Source organism: Adiantum capillus-veneris, chromosome 15 (assembly GCF_014529385.1).
Source record: "Adiantum capillus-veneris isolate H3 chromosome 15, ASM1452938v2, whole genome shotgun sequence".
NCBI lineage: Eukaryota > Viridiplantae > Streptophyta > Polypodiopsida > Polypodiales > Pteridaceae > Adiantum > Adiantum capillus-veneris.
Genome location: NC_140945.1, coordinates 117,496,377 through 117,514,074, shown reverse-complemented (window position 1 = coordinate 117,514,074; position 17,698 = coordinate 117,496,377). Strand labels below are relative to the sequence as shown.

The 17,698-nt window shown below is 38.9% G+C and overlaps 1 protein-coding gene across 1 annotated transcript; it reads right to left on the bottom strand.

Annotated features, from left to right (window-relative positions):
- Nucleotides 1-8,851: 8,851 nt before the first annotated feature.
- LOC147441346 (xyloglucan endotransglucosylase protein 34-like) lies at nucleotides 8,852-14,422 on the bottom strand. Its single transcript, XM_086483705.1, has 4 exons — nucleotides 14,260-14,422; nucleotides 12,417-12,517; nucleotides 11,030-11,223; nucleotides 8,852-9,164 (listed from the first exon to the last, which is right to left on the bottom strand). Exons 1-4 carry the CDS (start codon nucleotides 14,303-14,305, stop codon nucleotides 8,852-8,854), a joined length of 654 nt encoding a protein of 217 aa, XP_086339831.1. The 5' UTR covers nucleotides 14,306-14,422.
- Nucleotides 14,423-17,698: the final 3,276 nt, after the last annotated feature.

Genomic DNA, 17,698 nt, shown 5'->3' with positions numbered 1-17,698 from the left:
GTGGGCCCATGTAAGTGTACTTTGAACACTTTTGCAGCATACACTTGATCTTTGAAAGCGGGATGTGTGACACCCACACGCTTCACATGTGCCCATCTTCCCTCTCCCAGCTGTGGAGCTTAGATATTGAAGACGGCTGTGTCGGGTAAAAGGTGTAAAATAGGTGGTAGCTGAGAGAGGTCTAATGTAGCAACGGATGACGTTCCAGGCTCTGTTCTAAGAATGATTTTTGGTTCAACAGCAGCTTCAGAAGAGCTGGCTTCCACTCTTGCACGCTTTGCTGCTCTTTCTAACTTTTCCTTGCTCTTGAACTCCGTGTAAAGCTGTTGCACAAGATGTATGCGCTCACCTATGTTTGGCAAGGAAGTAATTGCAGGATTTTTCAGTTCTTGAAAGGTTTTCATGATCGTCCAATGGTTTGTTTGACCATGTTTACTAAAGCACCTGATGTCAGGAGGGCTATGTCAAAAATAGCTGGTGCAAACTCTGCCTGGAGCTGCTCAAACACAGACTTGGTTAGAGTCTCTGTAAGCTGATAAAAATGCTCCGGAGCGACAGGGTTTAAACAACGCCTAATCTCTGCCTCTGACGTGTAATGGAAGTGTCTCACAATCACTTCAGAGACGAACTTTCTTTGATGTTTCGCTAGCTTCGTGTCTGCCATATCTGTATGACAAAATTATAAATTAAGAATCTTACGAAAAGATTGTACACCATAGTAACATAGTTATTATATAATGAGTGTTAACCCTATATATATTAAATGATGATTCAAATTTATTAAATAATATTAAATTATTACAAATTAAAGAGAAAATCTTATGATTACAAACCACATTGTGCGAATCGACCATGAAAATTAAATTACACACACACACACACACACACACACACACACACAGAAAGAAACAGGCCAGGAGTGTGAGATGCTCTCAGCACAAGAACTGGACCCTGCTATGTGCAGAAGTGTGAGATGATGAAAGAAATTACATCTAAAGGGTTGGAAAATCGTACATGTGAACAGCTCAACTAGTGTGAGATATTCTCAGCACAAGTCCTGGATGCTGTTGTAAAATAGATTGATAGTTTTTATCAATATAATCCCTGATAAAGTGTGTGGAACTCACAACACAACTATCAACGGATAAATTAACAATTACAGATCTAAGTTACCTATTGTATGTGTTTACGTCCAAAACAACACCAAGTCATTTAATGATGAAAAATGATGTTCTTTTGGAATATGAAACACACGAGTAACCAATATGTCACATTAAGATGAAGAGGGCATGAAAATATGCATCTCTTCACTCTTAATATAACGAGTGGTAACGCTTGTGCTTCTATGTAACACATATGACAGAAAAACTTAATCTAAAATTGTAAATTTTATAAGCTATTTCTAATGGAGTGTGTGGAACACACAACACAACCATCAGCAAACAGCTCAACAATCTCAAATGTAAATCAATTGTTGTATATATCTACGTTCAGAGTAACACCAAGTCATCTGCTGATGAACAATGATGTTACTACAGAAATAGAAGCACAAAAATAACGAAAGTCGCATTAAGATGAAGAGGGCATAAAGTATGCATCTCTACACTCTTAAAATGACGAACGTTAATCTTAGTGCTTCTATGTAGAATAATCAATAATGATTTACTTTAAGATTGTAAATTTTATAGGCCACTCTGAAGTGAGAGGTGTAGCATCATGCCTACTACACTCCACGAGTCGACCTCTAATCCTAAATCATCTCTATGGTGAGAGATATACTACTACACCATACGAGTTAGAATCTAAATTTACCCTAAGCCTTCCCTGGAGTGAGTTATATAACTACACACCACGGGAAAGGAAACTATATTCTACACACCTCTGGAGTGAGCCATATGGCTACACACCACGAAGTGGCCTACGACCTGCAAGACAACTTTGTGGTGAGAGCCAAAACTACTACACCACACAAGTCTGGCACAACACAACAAAAAGTTAGTATTTATTGAAAATTTCAAAAATTTACCTAAAAACCGCTGTAAACCGAAGACGCTGTCGCTATCTGTCAAACTCTCAGAAGCTCCAAGCTCTCCAAAGTCCAAAAAAGTCCACAATGCTTTTCGATCAAATACGGCGACGATTGTATATATATACAGTTTTTCGATCAAAAAATATTTCGATCGAAATAGTTTTCGATCGAAAAATATCTCGATCGAAAACGGTTTTATACGGCTATTTGGTAATTATTCGGAAATACGACGTATAGTGACGTTTTATACGTATAATTTTTGTTATACGGGCGTATAAATGCAACGCAGACGCAGACCAAGCTCTCCAACAAACAAATGAGGTGGGAAAATTTCTTTTCGCAATTTCATTTTCATATTGTTCACATTGTTGGCAAGCATAATCAAGTAGCTGATGCACTCTCAAGACGGCCGAGAGTGAATGCGGTTTTCATAGCAACTCACAATGATCTATCTTTAATGATAGATGAGTACGCTATTGATCCTGATTTTAGAGATGTGATTTCAGCCCTTGCATTAGGGAAGAAAGAAGAACCATTTACTTTACAAGATGGTTATCTTCTCTATGGCAATAGACTATGCGTTACTAACTCACTACGTGAGAAAGTAATGTATGAATCTCATGCTCCACCGTATGTGGGGCATAGAGGGATTCATTCTACCTTAAAGGGAATTGAAACATATTTCTATTGGCCTACCATGAAAGTGAACATACAAGAGTATGTTTCTAAATGTGTGGTATGCCAAAAGACAAAATTTGATAGAGGGAAGCAACTTGGATTGCTTCAACCCTTGCCAATCCCTAATTAACCATCGGAGAGCATATCCATGGATTTTATCTTTGGATTTCCTAAGTCTATCCATGGGAATACGGGAATATGGACGATAGTAGACAGGTTCAGTAGACAAGCCCATTTTATACCTGTCAAAAAGACTATCAAAGCCCATCAAATGGCAATCCTCTTCATTTCACAAATTTTCAAGTACCATGGCTTGCCAATGTCCATAGTGTCAAATAGAGATCCTAGAATGACCAGTAATTTTTGGAAGGGTCTCTTTGAGAATTTAGGGACAAGGCTAAACTTCTCTTCGGCCTATCATCCACAAACGGATGGCCAAAGTGAAATAGCTAACCTAACCATTCTCGATCTACTAAAAGCCTATGTAACGGAAGTAGATCAAAGATCCCAATGGGAGAAGTACTTACCCTTAGTGGAGTATGCTTACAATAACACTGTACATACTTCCACGGGAAAAGCACCTTTCGAGGTAATTGAGGGAAGATCAAAAAGTCCCTTGCTACTTAAGGTACATGGGAAGATTTTCGCTGCAGATGAGTATAGCCGAGACCTACAAGAATCTTTTCAAAAGATTAAGGATGCTATCTCTATCTCACAGCAAAGGCAAAAGGCTGTTGCTGACAAGCACAGAAGAGCCCAAGCCTTTAAAGAAAATGATTGGGTCTTATTAAAGTTTCCCAAGGCTCGATTAAGGCACACGACAGGCAAGAATCCTACGGGCCACCAAAAGTACTATGCTAAACTGGCAAAAAGGTACTATGGTCCCTTCCAGATTCTTAGGCCAATCAATGAGATGGCCTATCAACTCAAGTTGCCCAATCATTGGCTCATACACAATGCTTTCCATGTGATCCTATTAAAGCCTTACAAAGGAGATCCACCTCAAGAACCAACTATTGAAGACCCACCAGAGATCGAGGACCAAGAGGAGGTGTTGCAGCCCGAGTCCATTCTCCGACATGAAGACAAGGTATTAAGAGGCAGTAAGACTATCCGACGATATCTTATTAAGTTTAAGAATTATCCTTTTGAAGATGCTAGATGGATGCAAGGCATACAATTAAAGGATAACCTAAACCTTGTCAATGCTTACAATGCTTCCCAAGAGTAAGCAAATGTACAAAATGTTAAAAATGAACAAAGTTTTTTTTTTTGTCTTATAAGACTCTCTTTTTCTTTATTGTGCACAAAAATGTAGTATGCATGCTTAGATCAAGTTTGCGGAGACGACGTCTCCCAAACACCAAGTAGAGCTTGTCACTCTACTATGGAAGTAGATAGGACTAATGTGCAGACATGCTTGCGGCAGCCTCAGGCTCTCAATCGCCAAATGGACTAGTCATCCATTGTGGAATGATGTCGTAGGGTAACATAGGGATCCTCTACCCGCTAAGAAAAGGACTCATGAATATGCTTTATCTTCTCTACACCATAGTCGAGGACAACTATGATTTCAAGAGAGAGGTAATGTCATAATAATCAATATCTAATTCTCCTAAATGATTTTCTCATATAAAACTGATCATTTAATGTGGGGAAGTGCCAGGGGAGAAAAAGCTAGAATATTGGTTAAGCTAGCAGACCAGCCACAGTAGGGATCCAAAGGAGGGAAAATAGGGATCCAAAGGGGGGGCCATCTGCAAAAGAGCCATGTGCAACAATGGGCTAAAAAGACCCTAAGGTTCAGCCCATTAAGACTTCCAAAATGCTAAGGTTCCAAAATTCAAAGGTTGTGTCCAAAGGTCAACCTTAAGGGAATTGGATGCTTTGTGTGTGACCAGAAAAGTCTTTGCATATCCCTACTTGGGAGGGGGCGAGCCTTTCTTCTAGGGGACTACTACTACTAGTACACACATGTTACTCTCTCTCTCTCTCTCTCTCTCTCTCTCTCTCTCTCTCTCTCTCTCTCTCTCTCTCTCTCTCTCTCTCTCTCTCTCTCTCTCTCTCTCTCTCTCTCTCTCTCTCTCTCTCATTCCCCTGCCTCAAACGCTCGCTTTACGCGTTCAGCCTGCCCACATCTTGCGTGAATCCCTTTACCTCAATCTTCGTAAACCCTACCAGTGCCAATCTGTAGTTGATTCGTTTTTTTTAATCCTTTACTTCAATTAAATTTTCAAATTTCATTTTATTTTATTTTCATTTTTATTTTCATCCCATTACAATTTTAAATTGGTTTCAGTTCACTTCATCCCAAATCTCAAATTGTTTATAATTTCATTTAGTTTAGTTTTGTATTTATTTTATTTCATTTAATAAATTTAAAAAAAAAAACCAAAAACAAAAAATTAAAAACCATTAAAAAAACAAAAATCAATAAGTTAAAAAAAACAAACAAAAAAACCATTAAAGATCACCAAAAAAGGAAAAATAAAGTAAAAATCCAAAAAAGGAAAATTTCAAATAAAAACTTGGAAAAAATTAAAAAAAAATTAAAAAATATGAAAATTCAAATTAAAAACAAAAAATTCACAAAAACAACAAGGAAAGCCTAAAATTAGGAAATTTCAATAATAACACAAAAATTGATAAAGATTTAAAAAAACCATTAAAATTTTGAAAATTTCATAAAAACACTTAAAAGCAAAGAAAAATCATAAAAATATTGTAAAAACAAAAGAGAACTGCATTCGTTTCCTTGATTTTTTTCTTTTGAACGTGTTTACTTTTTTAAAAATTCTTTTTTATTTTTAAAATTTTTTTCCTTGCGATTTGTTTCCCCAAAAAAACAAGAATCCAAAAACTAAAAGACTGCATTGTTCTCTCCCGTTTCTTCTCCTTGCTTCCCACGTGCATCACACTTCCCGTATACGCCACCCCGTTCATCCGCATATACGACACATTTAGACTAGATACGCCCAGAGCTTTAGATTTTGCCAGACTTTACTAGATTTTGTCCGCAGAGCAGGAGTTGTCTGATTTCCCTAGTTTGACCAAAATGAGTCCAAAGAGCCTGCATTGGCCCAAGTTTACCCAATTAGAGCCCGTTCATGTGAGATTTTGACTTGTCTTGATTTCAACTATTGTCACACGCTTGTGCATGAGTAGAGCCCAATTTGATACTTTCATTGAATTTTTTATCGCGATCTGGGCAAGATTATTTTAAAGCCATTTCTCATGCAGTGACTCTAGATTAGCATTTGGCTAGCTTTTGATTGCCAGACTACGCACCGTAGCTAGTGCACTTGCTTATTGACCTCCTTGACACTAGCTTTGACCTAGACTGATCGACTTTAGCTATTATGGGTTCATGGCAAGATAGATGGATTGCCTTTAAACACACATGTAGATGCCCAACAAAGCTATATCTAGCTTCAGTCCACACACAATCTTACACCTAGATTCCAGGTGCTTAGAGCCCAAGCACACCCGACCTTGCCAAATCACCTTCTTGATGGTTTCGGTACATCACATAGACACATGACAGAGGATAGTCCAAAGAGTATCACATTGGCCCTTCGTGAGGATCGCCCAGACACCCTTGAGCTACCATAGACTATATCTTTGTACTTGTTTGACGGTGGACCCTTGTGTGCTGATGAGAATTGGAGGATGTACAAGAGAAAGGGAGTCAGATTTGGAGAGTACCCTACCTACGATACAGCTAGTGCTATCACACCAGGTTACTTACGAGGTACCTATAGGAGCATTTATGATGAGACTACCTATACGTTGTTGTGTGGACAACTCTATTCCCTTCTCGAAGTAGTGTAGTTGAGCATACAGTAGACCTAATGACTTCACCCTCTATCCAACAGACACGACCTAGATCACCTCCACGATTTACATCATCCCGACCATCTAGGAGACAGACCTTTGTTGAGAGCAATGCAAAGGTGAGGGCAGATATGAAGCATAGGAGCCAGAGCCTTACAATGCACTGCCATAGTTACCATGCACAAAGATAGTCACATCACATTCTTTGACTACTACTAGTACACATGCTAGAGAGTTTGTAGAGACTACCCCATAGAACCCACCTCAAACCATGAGTACACTAGGCACTGAGCTTGCTAGATTACATACATGCACTAGACACATGCACGTATACTAGAGGCACTTTTTTCCCTTTGGGTTTTTCCCCTCTAGACATCTAGGTTTGAGACCTTAGTATTGGATTTTTTATTTATTTATTTTTAGGTAATAAAACTCATTTCTATGCTAACATACCTTTCCAGATGGACTTCAGTTTTCAGGCAGTATGGACCTTGCCAGATCACCTTCTTGATGGTTTCGGTACATCATATAGATACATGACAGAGGATAGTCCAAAGAGTATCACATTAGCCCTTCGTGAGGATCACCCAGACACCCTTGAGCTACCATAGACTATATCTTTGTACTTGTTTGACGGTGGACCCTTGTGTGCTGATGAGAATTGGAGGATGTACATGAGAAAGAGAGTCAAATTTGGAGAGTATCCTACCTATGATACAGCTAGTGCTATCACATCAAGTTCCTTACGAGGTACCTATAGGAGCATTTATGATGAGACTACCTATACGTTGTTGTGTGGACAACTCTATATCCCTTCTCGGAGGAGTGTAGTTGAGCATACAGTAGACCTAATGACTTCACCCTCTATCCAACCGACACGAATTAGATCACCTCAATGATTTACATCATCCCAACCATCTAGGGGACAGACATTTGCTGAGAGCAATGCAAAGGTGCGGGTAGATATGAAGCACATGAGCCAGATCCTTACAGTGCACCACTAGAGTTACCATGCACAGAGATAGTCACATCACATTCTTTGACTACTACTAATACACATGCTAGAGAGGTTGTAGAGACTACCCCACATAACCCACCTCAGACCACGAGTACACCAGGCACTAAGCTTGCTAGATTACATACATGCACTAGACACATGCACGTATACTAGAGGCACTTTTTTCCCTTTGGGTTTTTTCCCTCTAGATATCTAGGTTTGAGACCTTATTATTGGATTTCTTTTTTGCATTTAGGTAATAAAACTCATTTCTATGCTAACATATCTTTCCAGATGGACTTTAGTTTTCATGCAGCATGGATATCTTGAGCTTTGGCATTGCATGTTTGCTTCCATAGCTATCGACTAGATGTGTCACATACCTCCAAGTGTACTACTTTCTATGATTTATGAATGTGGATATATGTAGTTGTTGATTGTGGTTTTTCATGGTTTGATTGAGTGCATTTAGTTATTTTTTGTTATCTGACATTATAGATGTATAAATTTGCATTTTATTTTTTTAATTGACCTAGAGTTTAATCTTATTGATGAGCCTTGAGGTTAGGAGGCCATGGATTTAGGTTAACGCATTCACTTGACTATTAGTCCTAGTTAGCAAAATTATTTGAATGTTTGAGGCCTTAAGAGTGTTTTGGGCATAGAGAGGCTTGCTCACTTAAAAAACAAAGAACATTAGTGAGAATACAAAGGAAATGAAAGCAAAAACAAAAGTGCTATGTGTAAAATATTTAGTTGAAAGAGAAATCCTAGCTTGATCTTGGTACTTCACTCACATCTATTGCCCATGTATTGCCTATGCTACTAGATCCGATTGTGTGCTTTTCTTTGAGTAGCAAACATCTCCAAGCATAAAAAATAAGCACACACATCAAATGACTTTGAATTAATGTGAAAAAAAAAAGGAAAAAAAATCACTACGTTGTGAAATCCAAACTTCCATTCTTGTAGCCCATAGTTTGTGTAAACTTTCCCTCGTGTTTTCTAAAGGAAAGCAGGTCATTTAACTTGATATTAATTATGTGTTTCAACCATAGCACATTTTATAAACCCAAAGGAATTCTCCTCATTGTCCAAAAGCTAAAGGGATACAATGCTAGCCCTTTAGATAAGAGAATACACAGTGCGAAAGAAGCCCAACATCAATTAAAAACCAATTTTCTTGACATGTTTTACAACAATTTTGTGGAGGATTGAGATGAGGAGAAGCACATCAAAAGAAACAAATAGTGGAGGTGGCTAGTATATTCTCTTACAATGGTATGCCAAGGAGATTTCCTTTTAGTGATATATCATACACAATCACTAGGTAGGGAAGGGTATCGTGCACGATCTACGCAATAGTCATAGACCATATAGTTTCTTTTGACCCAAGAAAGCTTGTTATAGTCAATAGGAGGAGGGATAGGTGCTGGTCTAACTTGAAAATTACGATAAGTAGTGATAAATGGGGCATGTGCCCAATTTATCTTCACTAAGCCTCCCCTTGTGGCCCACTCATCACCATTCCAAATGCTTGAATAGATTGCCATAGGTTGCCTATCCAAATAGGGTTGTCCATCTGTCTTCTTGAAAACACGAATTTGAGTGCCATCCACAAGAAACCTAATAGAAATTTATTTTCACCATCATCATAATAACTCTAATTTGTAAAATCAATGGCATTAATTTGCAACTTCAATAAAACAAGAAAGAGTCTTGGTTCTTTTTAAGAACCCTTTTGGGGAATTATTGCTTGCACAATCCATTAAGACACTTCTCCTTTCACATCCCTAAGCTTCTCAAAGGAAGCCCCTGTGTACAAGCTCAACCATAGATTCATCACCATATAGAACCTAAAGAGGTTACATGTAGTCATGAAGAATAACAATAGAGAATATGCAACTTGTCTTTGAGGTTATAGGCAGTTATGGCAAATAATGATTCACTTCAAGTGCAACACACCAAGATTACACATGAGTGCAATGTGCTACTATAAATTTCTCAGGCACTCTTGTTCATAGCCAAGCCCCTTAAACTATATAGAGTTTGTCTTTTGAATGCAAGTTTGACTTATCAAAGATCATGTGAGCTTTTACTCACTCTGGTATATAGTCATGCCTATTAAACCAGAGAATTTGTCTTTTGAATGCAACTTTGACTTATGAAAAAGGCATGCAATGTTTTATTGTGGCAAAGATCAACAAGTCATTTTGTCTATGTATAGCATAAAGATTTTTTATTTGGGTGATGTGTCTCAAAACATACAAGGCCAAGTCTCAACAATAAGATTTAAAAGTTAAAGCAAAGGTAGAGGGAAAATATTTTCCCCAATACTTGCAATAAACTATGTTTTTGAAACATTTATAAAATTGTAATATATATGATCTATAGTACTTCAAGAAAATGTATTGGATATAATTGTGAGCTTAAAGGGTACATATCATACCAATATATGCTCTAGGGGTTCACTCTATGTAGATATTCTATATCGCATGCATTCAAAGCCTACTTGGAAAACCCTTATCTATAAATTTTTCATTAATAAAAATACATTTTTTTTATTCAATCTGTAAGTACCCCCTTTAAATACTATACCCTTTTGTATGTAGAATTTTCAAACTATTGCATTTAAAACCATCCTTATTTTGAACCACATGCTACCCTTACATATTTATGAGTGAACCCCACGACAATATAAGCATGTCTATGTAACATTTTCCATCAATAATAGATTGATCATACATATGCACACATCAATCAGTCTACAAAGCTTGCATGTTATGTATATAAGTGGGGTGTGATATATACAAGCATACACAAATTGGGGGAGGGGAGGGGTGTGTGTGTGTGTGTGTGTGTTTTTGAGAGTGAGAGAGAGAGAGAGAGAGAGAGAGAGAAGAAGAAGAAAAGATAAGAGAGTTTTTTTTGTCATGAGAGCTATATTCCCAAGACACCTCAAAGATGTCCCAGTGACTCTTGAACTCAAGACTTGTGACTCTTGAACTCAAGACTTGTTATTCAAGAGGGAAAGGCTAATATAACCAATATATCACAAGTGGGTGACAAAAAATCTAAATTATGTCTTCCTCTTCTTATTTACACAGCACATGTGCACACACATGTGCTTCTTATTTACATGACACATGTGCATGCGTGCACACACACGCAAACATGAGAGAGGGAGAGAGGTGAAAAAAAACTATAATGTCTTCCTCTTCTTATATACATAGCACATGTGCACGCGCGCGTGCACACACACACACACACACACGAAAGAGAGAGAGAGAGATAGAGAGAGGGAGAGAGAGGTGCTTACACTACTAGTTGAAGAGTCCAAAAGATTGTGTATGTGTGAAAGTTAGTAGTGGGATCAAACCAAAGATAGATATGTTGCTCACAGTCTCCCACACATAGCACATGTGCGCACACACACACACACACACACACACACACACACACACACATGAGAGAGGGAGAGAGGTGCTTACACTATTAGTTGAGGAGTCCAAAAGATTGTGTATGTGTGAAAGTCAGTAGTGGGATCAAACCAAAGATAGATACGTTGCTCACGGCCTCCCACACCATTAGCAAATACATTTGTTTGCAGTATATAAGGTTGTCCAGTCTCATTACCCAAGAATTCAAAGTCCAACTCATCATGGTATGCTGTTTGAGATGATAACTGTAAGACATATATGTTACATGTAAGTGCAATAGAAACTCAATATAGACCATACAGGAAAATAGATATCCTCAATTGACAATAGTTATGAAAAAAATAAGGTATAACTTTCTGTGTATTATTGTATAGCTAATAAGCTTGTTTGGGATAAATATTGTTGTTATTTTGCATTTTGAAGCTCATATTTTATCTGTTTGAAGTTTCTCATATATTTTGAGTGCTACTTTTCATATTCCAAAAGATCTCATCTATGTTTAGGATTGTCTACATTAGCAGATATAGTAGAATACTATATTTGGACTTACTTGACGACTGTCTACATAAGCAAATATAGTAGAGTACTACACTTTACATTAAAATAGAATTGAATTTGAAGTATAGCATGCTATGTAAATCATATTTTTGACATTTTCAATCAATGATCTTTAGCCAACAAATGACAATAGGTAAATCAAGGAAAGTGATGATTGCTTGACCTTGTATATTTACCTCATGACATTTCTCTTTTTGTGGGAGATAAATATCATTTATGGTAGATCTTTGTCCCAGAGCATACACTAGGAAATATGTGAGATAGCACGTGCGAACAAAATAAAGGATTTATAATTAGGTACATTTATACAAAAATGACTTATATATAGGGTTTTTGTAATGAGAAATTGAAAATTTTCGTACATAAGGGCTAGTTTTTTTACAAAAATGCATACATAAGGGGTATATATAATACTTGAAAATATACGGGTAAGGGATTATTTAGATACCTCTTGTTTGCACGTGCTATATGAAATTTATACATAGTGGACTCCCCGGGATCTTTGTCAACGTGAAAGCATCAATTGGGCATGTGGTAATGAACTAAATGTGTCAGTCTACTTAAACACACGATAACATGATGATGCCTTTCTTGTTCATTACTTGCTTGTAGCACTCACTTTTCTCAAATGGGGTGAAAGAATTGACTCAAGCATATATTGCAGGTTAATGGAAGAGAATCTAAGTAATCTCTACTCCCTCTAAGGAGAGCTTGTGATGCTTAACAAGCTGAATGAAAACATTTTGCAAGATTGAACATGGTTGGTCAAGTAGTTATTGATGTATGCAAGGTCACCTTGTAGCCCAATCTAGCATATATCTTGCATGCTCTATTGAAGACATGTTTTAAAGTTGTGGACACTATACTTTGGAATACTCACATAGTATGCAGTCACTGTGCCTGTCGAATCTCCAGGCACCAACTTTATTTGTATGTCAATGTTGGCAAACAAGTAGTCCTTCTTCGATTTGAATCCAGAACCTGAGTAAATTAATGAAAAAATTATGCACGGCCACTTGTGCATGTTAGTAACATGTTGTCGAGTTTTACATTTGAAATTGATGTATATCATGTAGTCATCATGCAAAGACTACTAGGAAAGTTTTGTTACTCGTGACTAGCAAATCCAATTTGTGGTTGTCCAAGTTTGGTTACTCAGATTTGTATATTTGTAGGATGATAAGAATGTGAATTACTTCATAAGGGCCCTTCTTTTATGTGGGGATTCATCCCTTAATCATTGTAGCTCTAATATAGATTCAAAAAGAATAAAAAAGAACTAGAATGCAAAAACATGCTTAGGAATACACAAACAAAGAAGACCGAGGGAAGTGTTGCGATGAGTTATGCCTTACTAGAGTTGTGTGAAATTGCCTTGATGGAAAACATTCATGTCAAGAATTGTCATATGAAATCACTTGATTGTGTACCCACTCAAATATTCATTCCTAGGCTATGATTTTTGTTGAGACTTCTTGTGGTAGAGAAAGGTCCTTCAATGGCCTTTCCTTGTGAAATGCGACCGACCAAGGAGCCATCTTGGGAGGATATTTTGTCAATGGAAGGGGGGACTAGCAATTGCAACTGTCTAGAAATGTAACAAGCAATATATAGCTGACTACATAGGTGACAAATGGCACATTGTGATTGTAGACAATTGCAAGAAACTTCATCTTTTAAGCTACCAAAGGTCAAGGCAGCTTGAAGATATTTCGGTTGTTAACCACGCAGAGCATAGGCAATGCGAATGATTCTTGACGAACATTGAGTTCTCAATGTTGACTTGGCACAAATTTAACGAATACAGGTGAAAATTACCAAGGAGAATGATTGTTGAATGGGTGTGCAAATGCTTTGCCTTCCATCCTTGATTTTGATAGTATGGAGACGAAGGTCAATGCAAAGTTTTTGCTAGGGTCATTATGATGATCTTGCAAGGTTATTTTGCAAGGGATTGGTATATTTGACCACATTGGGTAGGTTACTTTGGAGTTGTTATATTGTTTCTATGAATAGTGAATAGTCAGAATAGCCTACATAAGATGATGGAGAGTACACGTGTCTCCCCAAGCCAATTCCTTCTCTCAAACACTGAATATGTTGAAGAGAGCTACTCTCTTATGTAGCCCTATTTTGCAAGGTTAATCCAACGGTCCACAATTGCTCACAAGGGGCTTAATCCAACGGTGCACAATCGCTCCAAAAGTTCCAGAGTCTACCACAAGAAGTTTTGGACAAATTCTCACAATAATTCCCACATTATGACTTACCTCAACATCATGAGCTTCTGTGAGGGAGGCACTGCATACCTAGCTAGGTACGATTGGGGACCACCGGCCCAATGGGGGGGGCGGTGGTCCCCTGCTCCCAATCATACCTAGTTAGGTATGCGGTGCATCTCGAGCAAAAGCTCATGATGTTTATGCATTGTATGAAGAACACTGGAAAAGACTCCAAAAGACTCCGTTTGCTTACATGAGAAACTTCTTCTTGTGCAATCGTACCTAGTTAGGATGCAGTGCATCTAGAGCAAAAGCTCATGATGTTATGCATTGTATGAAAAACACTGGAAAAGACTAAATGAGAAAATTTCTAAATCTTCTTGTGGATATATATAGCAAGGGAGCATTCTAATGGCCTCTTCATCCACTAAGATAGAATGCACTGTCGATGGAGTGTGTGTGTGTGGGTGCGCGCGTGTGTGTATGTGTGTGTGTGTGTACCGGAGGAGCGGTCCAAGGAGAGTTGCAGCTGCTGGCCGCCCTCCATTACCCGCACCTTGTCAGCGTTCCACGTCACCTGGAAGTCATTGTAGAAGTTGCCAGCCGGCTGCGCCTGCGCTTGCCTCACCACCGCCAACGCCACCAGTACATGCACACACAAGCCGAATATTCCCCGCATATAGGACCCCATCTCTCTCTCTCTCTCTCTCTCTCTCTCTCTCTCTCTCTCTCTCTCTCTCTCTCTCTCTCTCTCTCTCTCTCTCTGAGATGCTACTGCTACAATATAGGATATTCGCTGAGCACGAGCGAGTACGCTTTTTATAGACCCCCACAATTAGCTGCAAAAACATACCATCGCCATTTACGAGAGAGAGAGAGAGAGAGAGAGAGAGAGAGAGAGAGAGAGAGGAGGGGCGGGGAGAACCCCAAACACTCACCTTCAAGGTCATGGACAGTGAAAAGGGGCTACGAAAGGGCCATTCATGTGAGAAGAGGAGGCGGGGGGCTCCTCTCTTGTCCCCAGGCGCAGTGGTAGCTCTAGGATTCATAAAGAGTAGCCATATGTTGTTCCATGCAGCAATCTCTCTCTCTCTCTCTCTCTCTCTCTCTCTCTCTCTCTCACACACACACACACGCACGCGCGCGCATCCCCACCATGCCCTCGTCCCACAGTGGCTTTATCAACGATGCATGTTACTAAGCTAATGTGCCATTACCCATATGTTGTTGGACTTTCTCAATCAATCGCCAGCTCAATTGGGTCGTATAGTGATCTCACTCTCTAGAGGGCCCTATAGTGATATCACTATCATACAAATTACACTCATTTACTTCATCCCCACATCGCCTCGTTAAACCCATAACATTGCTTCACATGGCATGTTTAAATTGTTCTATCAAGAGTTCTCTTCTATTGCTCTACAATGAAGCTGACCTTGTCAACCTTGGCGTTTTTGTGCCATTTTCATCGTCTCCTAGCTTAGGATCTTTTTGTGATTCACTTTACTTTTGTCACATTATCCACTCACATCCTCCCAAATATCTCCTTTAGTAATAGACCCCCTCCACTATTCCTTTTCATAAAAGTATCTACAACTAAGAGCACATTCACACACAAACACAAGCAGCTTTCTAATGACCCCACTTGTTGTTTTTGTGAAATGATACTCTCATAAGCAAACTCTTTCAAAAACACTAGCGTTGGTTGGAGCAAGGCTTCGTTTAGCCAGAAGACGACAAGAAATTTATCCATGCTTGGTCTATTCAAGGACAAGGAGACAATGTAGCTCAAGTATACTTTAACCTCGACCTTCACTCGTGGGAATCCGCTCTAACTAGTTATGTAGATCACCTCCCAAAAGTAACCTCCAAATTCTTGGCTTGTATGGTCTATAGATTTCAAATTATGTGAGTGTTTTCTAGGGTTTTCCAAGCACCAACTACCTCTAGCTTACCCGGTAGCCTTGAACTATTGTAAGAGAGGGCCTAGATCAAAAGGTATGCATCTTGATATGGTATCAAGGGACCTCATGGAAAGCTTAGGTTCCAAACATAGTTCTCTCATAAAGACCAAACAATCTCCATGGTGTTAATCTAATAGTTGAGGTTATATACGAGGACTCAAAGGTTTTACCCTCCAAGAGAATTCAATGTGTTCTCCTTAAAGCTTGTGAATCTAGTTGAACTAGATATTTGTGACATTGAGCTCGTAATTCCAACAGTTGGTATCAGAGCAGGTTGCATCCTCCCAGGCTTAGTGGCTAGTAGCTCTAGCACACCTCTGCTCATTGCGGTCTTCGTTTCCACTGCAGACAGTATTGCGTAGGCTATTTCGTCATTTTGTGTAAAAATTTTATCGATGTCGTTTTTTGCATTACAGGTCCCGTACAGTCTACCAAGGTTTGTGCTATATAGCACGTGTTGTTCCTGCTTCATTTCTCCTCTTTTTGGAAAGTTTTCACATCAGGTGCAGCTTCACCCATGGCTGACAACAACACAGATGTGTTCAAGGTGTTTGCTACTAAGGACATATTGGATGGGGATAATTAGCCTATATGGGCTTACATGATGCAACATGTCCTTGTGTCAAAGGTTGTTTGGAACATTGTGCAGGGCATTGATGTACGTCATGGTTCTGAGGATGTAGGCGATGACGTTGAGGATGTTGCAAGTTTTGGTGGCGGGATTGTTGCTACCAGAGCTGTTTTGCATACGGCTGAGCAAGCTCGTTGGGATGTAAAGGATGCACATGCTCATGCATTGATTTCATTGTCTGTGAAGCACACTATTACTCGTCACATTCAGTCAGCGAAATCTACAAAATAGGATTGGGATATTCTGGTTGGTCTTTATGCAAGTCGCAATGAGACAAAAATTGCATTGATGCATAAAGAGTTGGAGTCGAAGATTATGCATGAGGAAGATGATATGGAAACTTTCCTTGTTGGTGTCAAGAATATCAATGAGCAACTTATTTCTACATGTGAAGTCATTTCAGACAGTTCCCTTGTGCAAACTGTTCTTGATGCCTTGCTAGATTCTTACCAGACTTTTGCTAGTACTTGGAGACTTATAACCCAAGGAAATCGTGAAGTTGTCAAGTTTGATGCATTGTGCACATTATTGTTGCAAGAGTCACTTTCCAAAAAATACAAGAGTAGACAACGTGCAGTTGAATAGGCTTTTATTGTTGCTCAAATAAAAGGTGGTAACAACAATGCATTCACTTCACATGGTTCTTCTGCGAGTAAAAAATCACATGTTCCTAATGCTTCTGTTGGCAGCAATTTGTCTGGGAATTCTGGTGATAAGGGAAAAAAGACGATGCGTTGCCATTACTGTAAAGCTAATGATCACTTGCTCAAGCAGTGTCCTAAGTTGGAGGCCAAAGCGGCTAAGAAGAAAGAGATTAGTTCCACTACAAATGCGGCTATTGTTGAGTCTTCTGTGAAAGGACACTGTGATGCTGATGTTGATGCAAAATGGGCTTTTAGTGCAAAGTGCGCTTATAATCCTGTTGTCCATGGTGCATGCATGTCAGTTGCTACAGATTCACATGTGTGGTATCTTGATAGTGGTGCTACAAAGCACATTACCTCACATTGTGATTTGTTCACCTCTCTTGAGTCTATCCCTCATGGAAATTCTGTTACTTGTGCCAACAATGCCTCTTATCCGGTTCAGGGAGTTGAAAAGATTGTGCTTACTGCTGCAAATGGCAATTCTTTCACACTTGTTGATGCACTTTATGTACCTAAGATCAAGAAGAGAATTTTGTTTGTATCTGCACTTGATAGACTTGGACTTGTAGTCAAGTTTGTGGATGACAGATGTACAATACATGATCTCAGTTTTGGTGATGACAGATGTCGTGGGCTGTATAAGCTCACTTTGTATGACAAGTGTAGGCAAAATTCTACAAATGCAATTGTGGATTCTA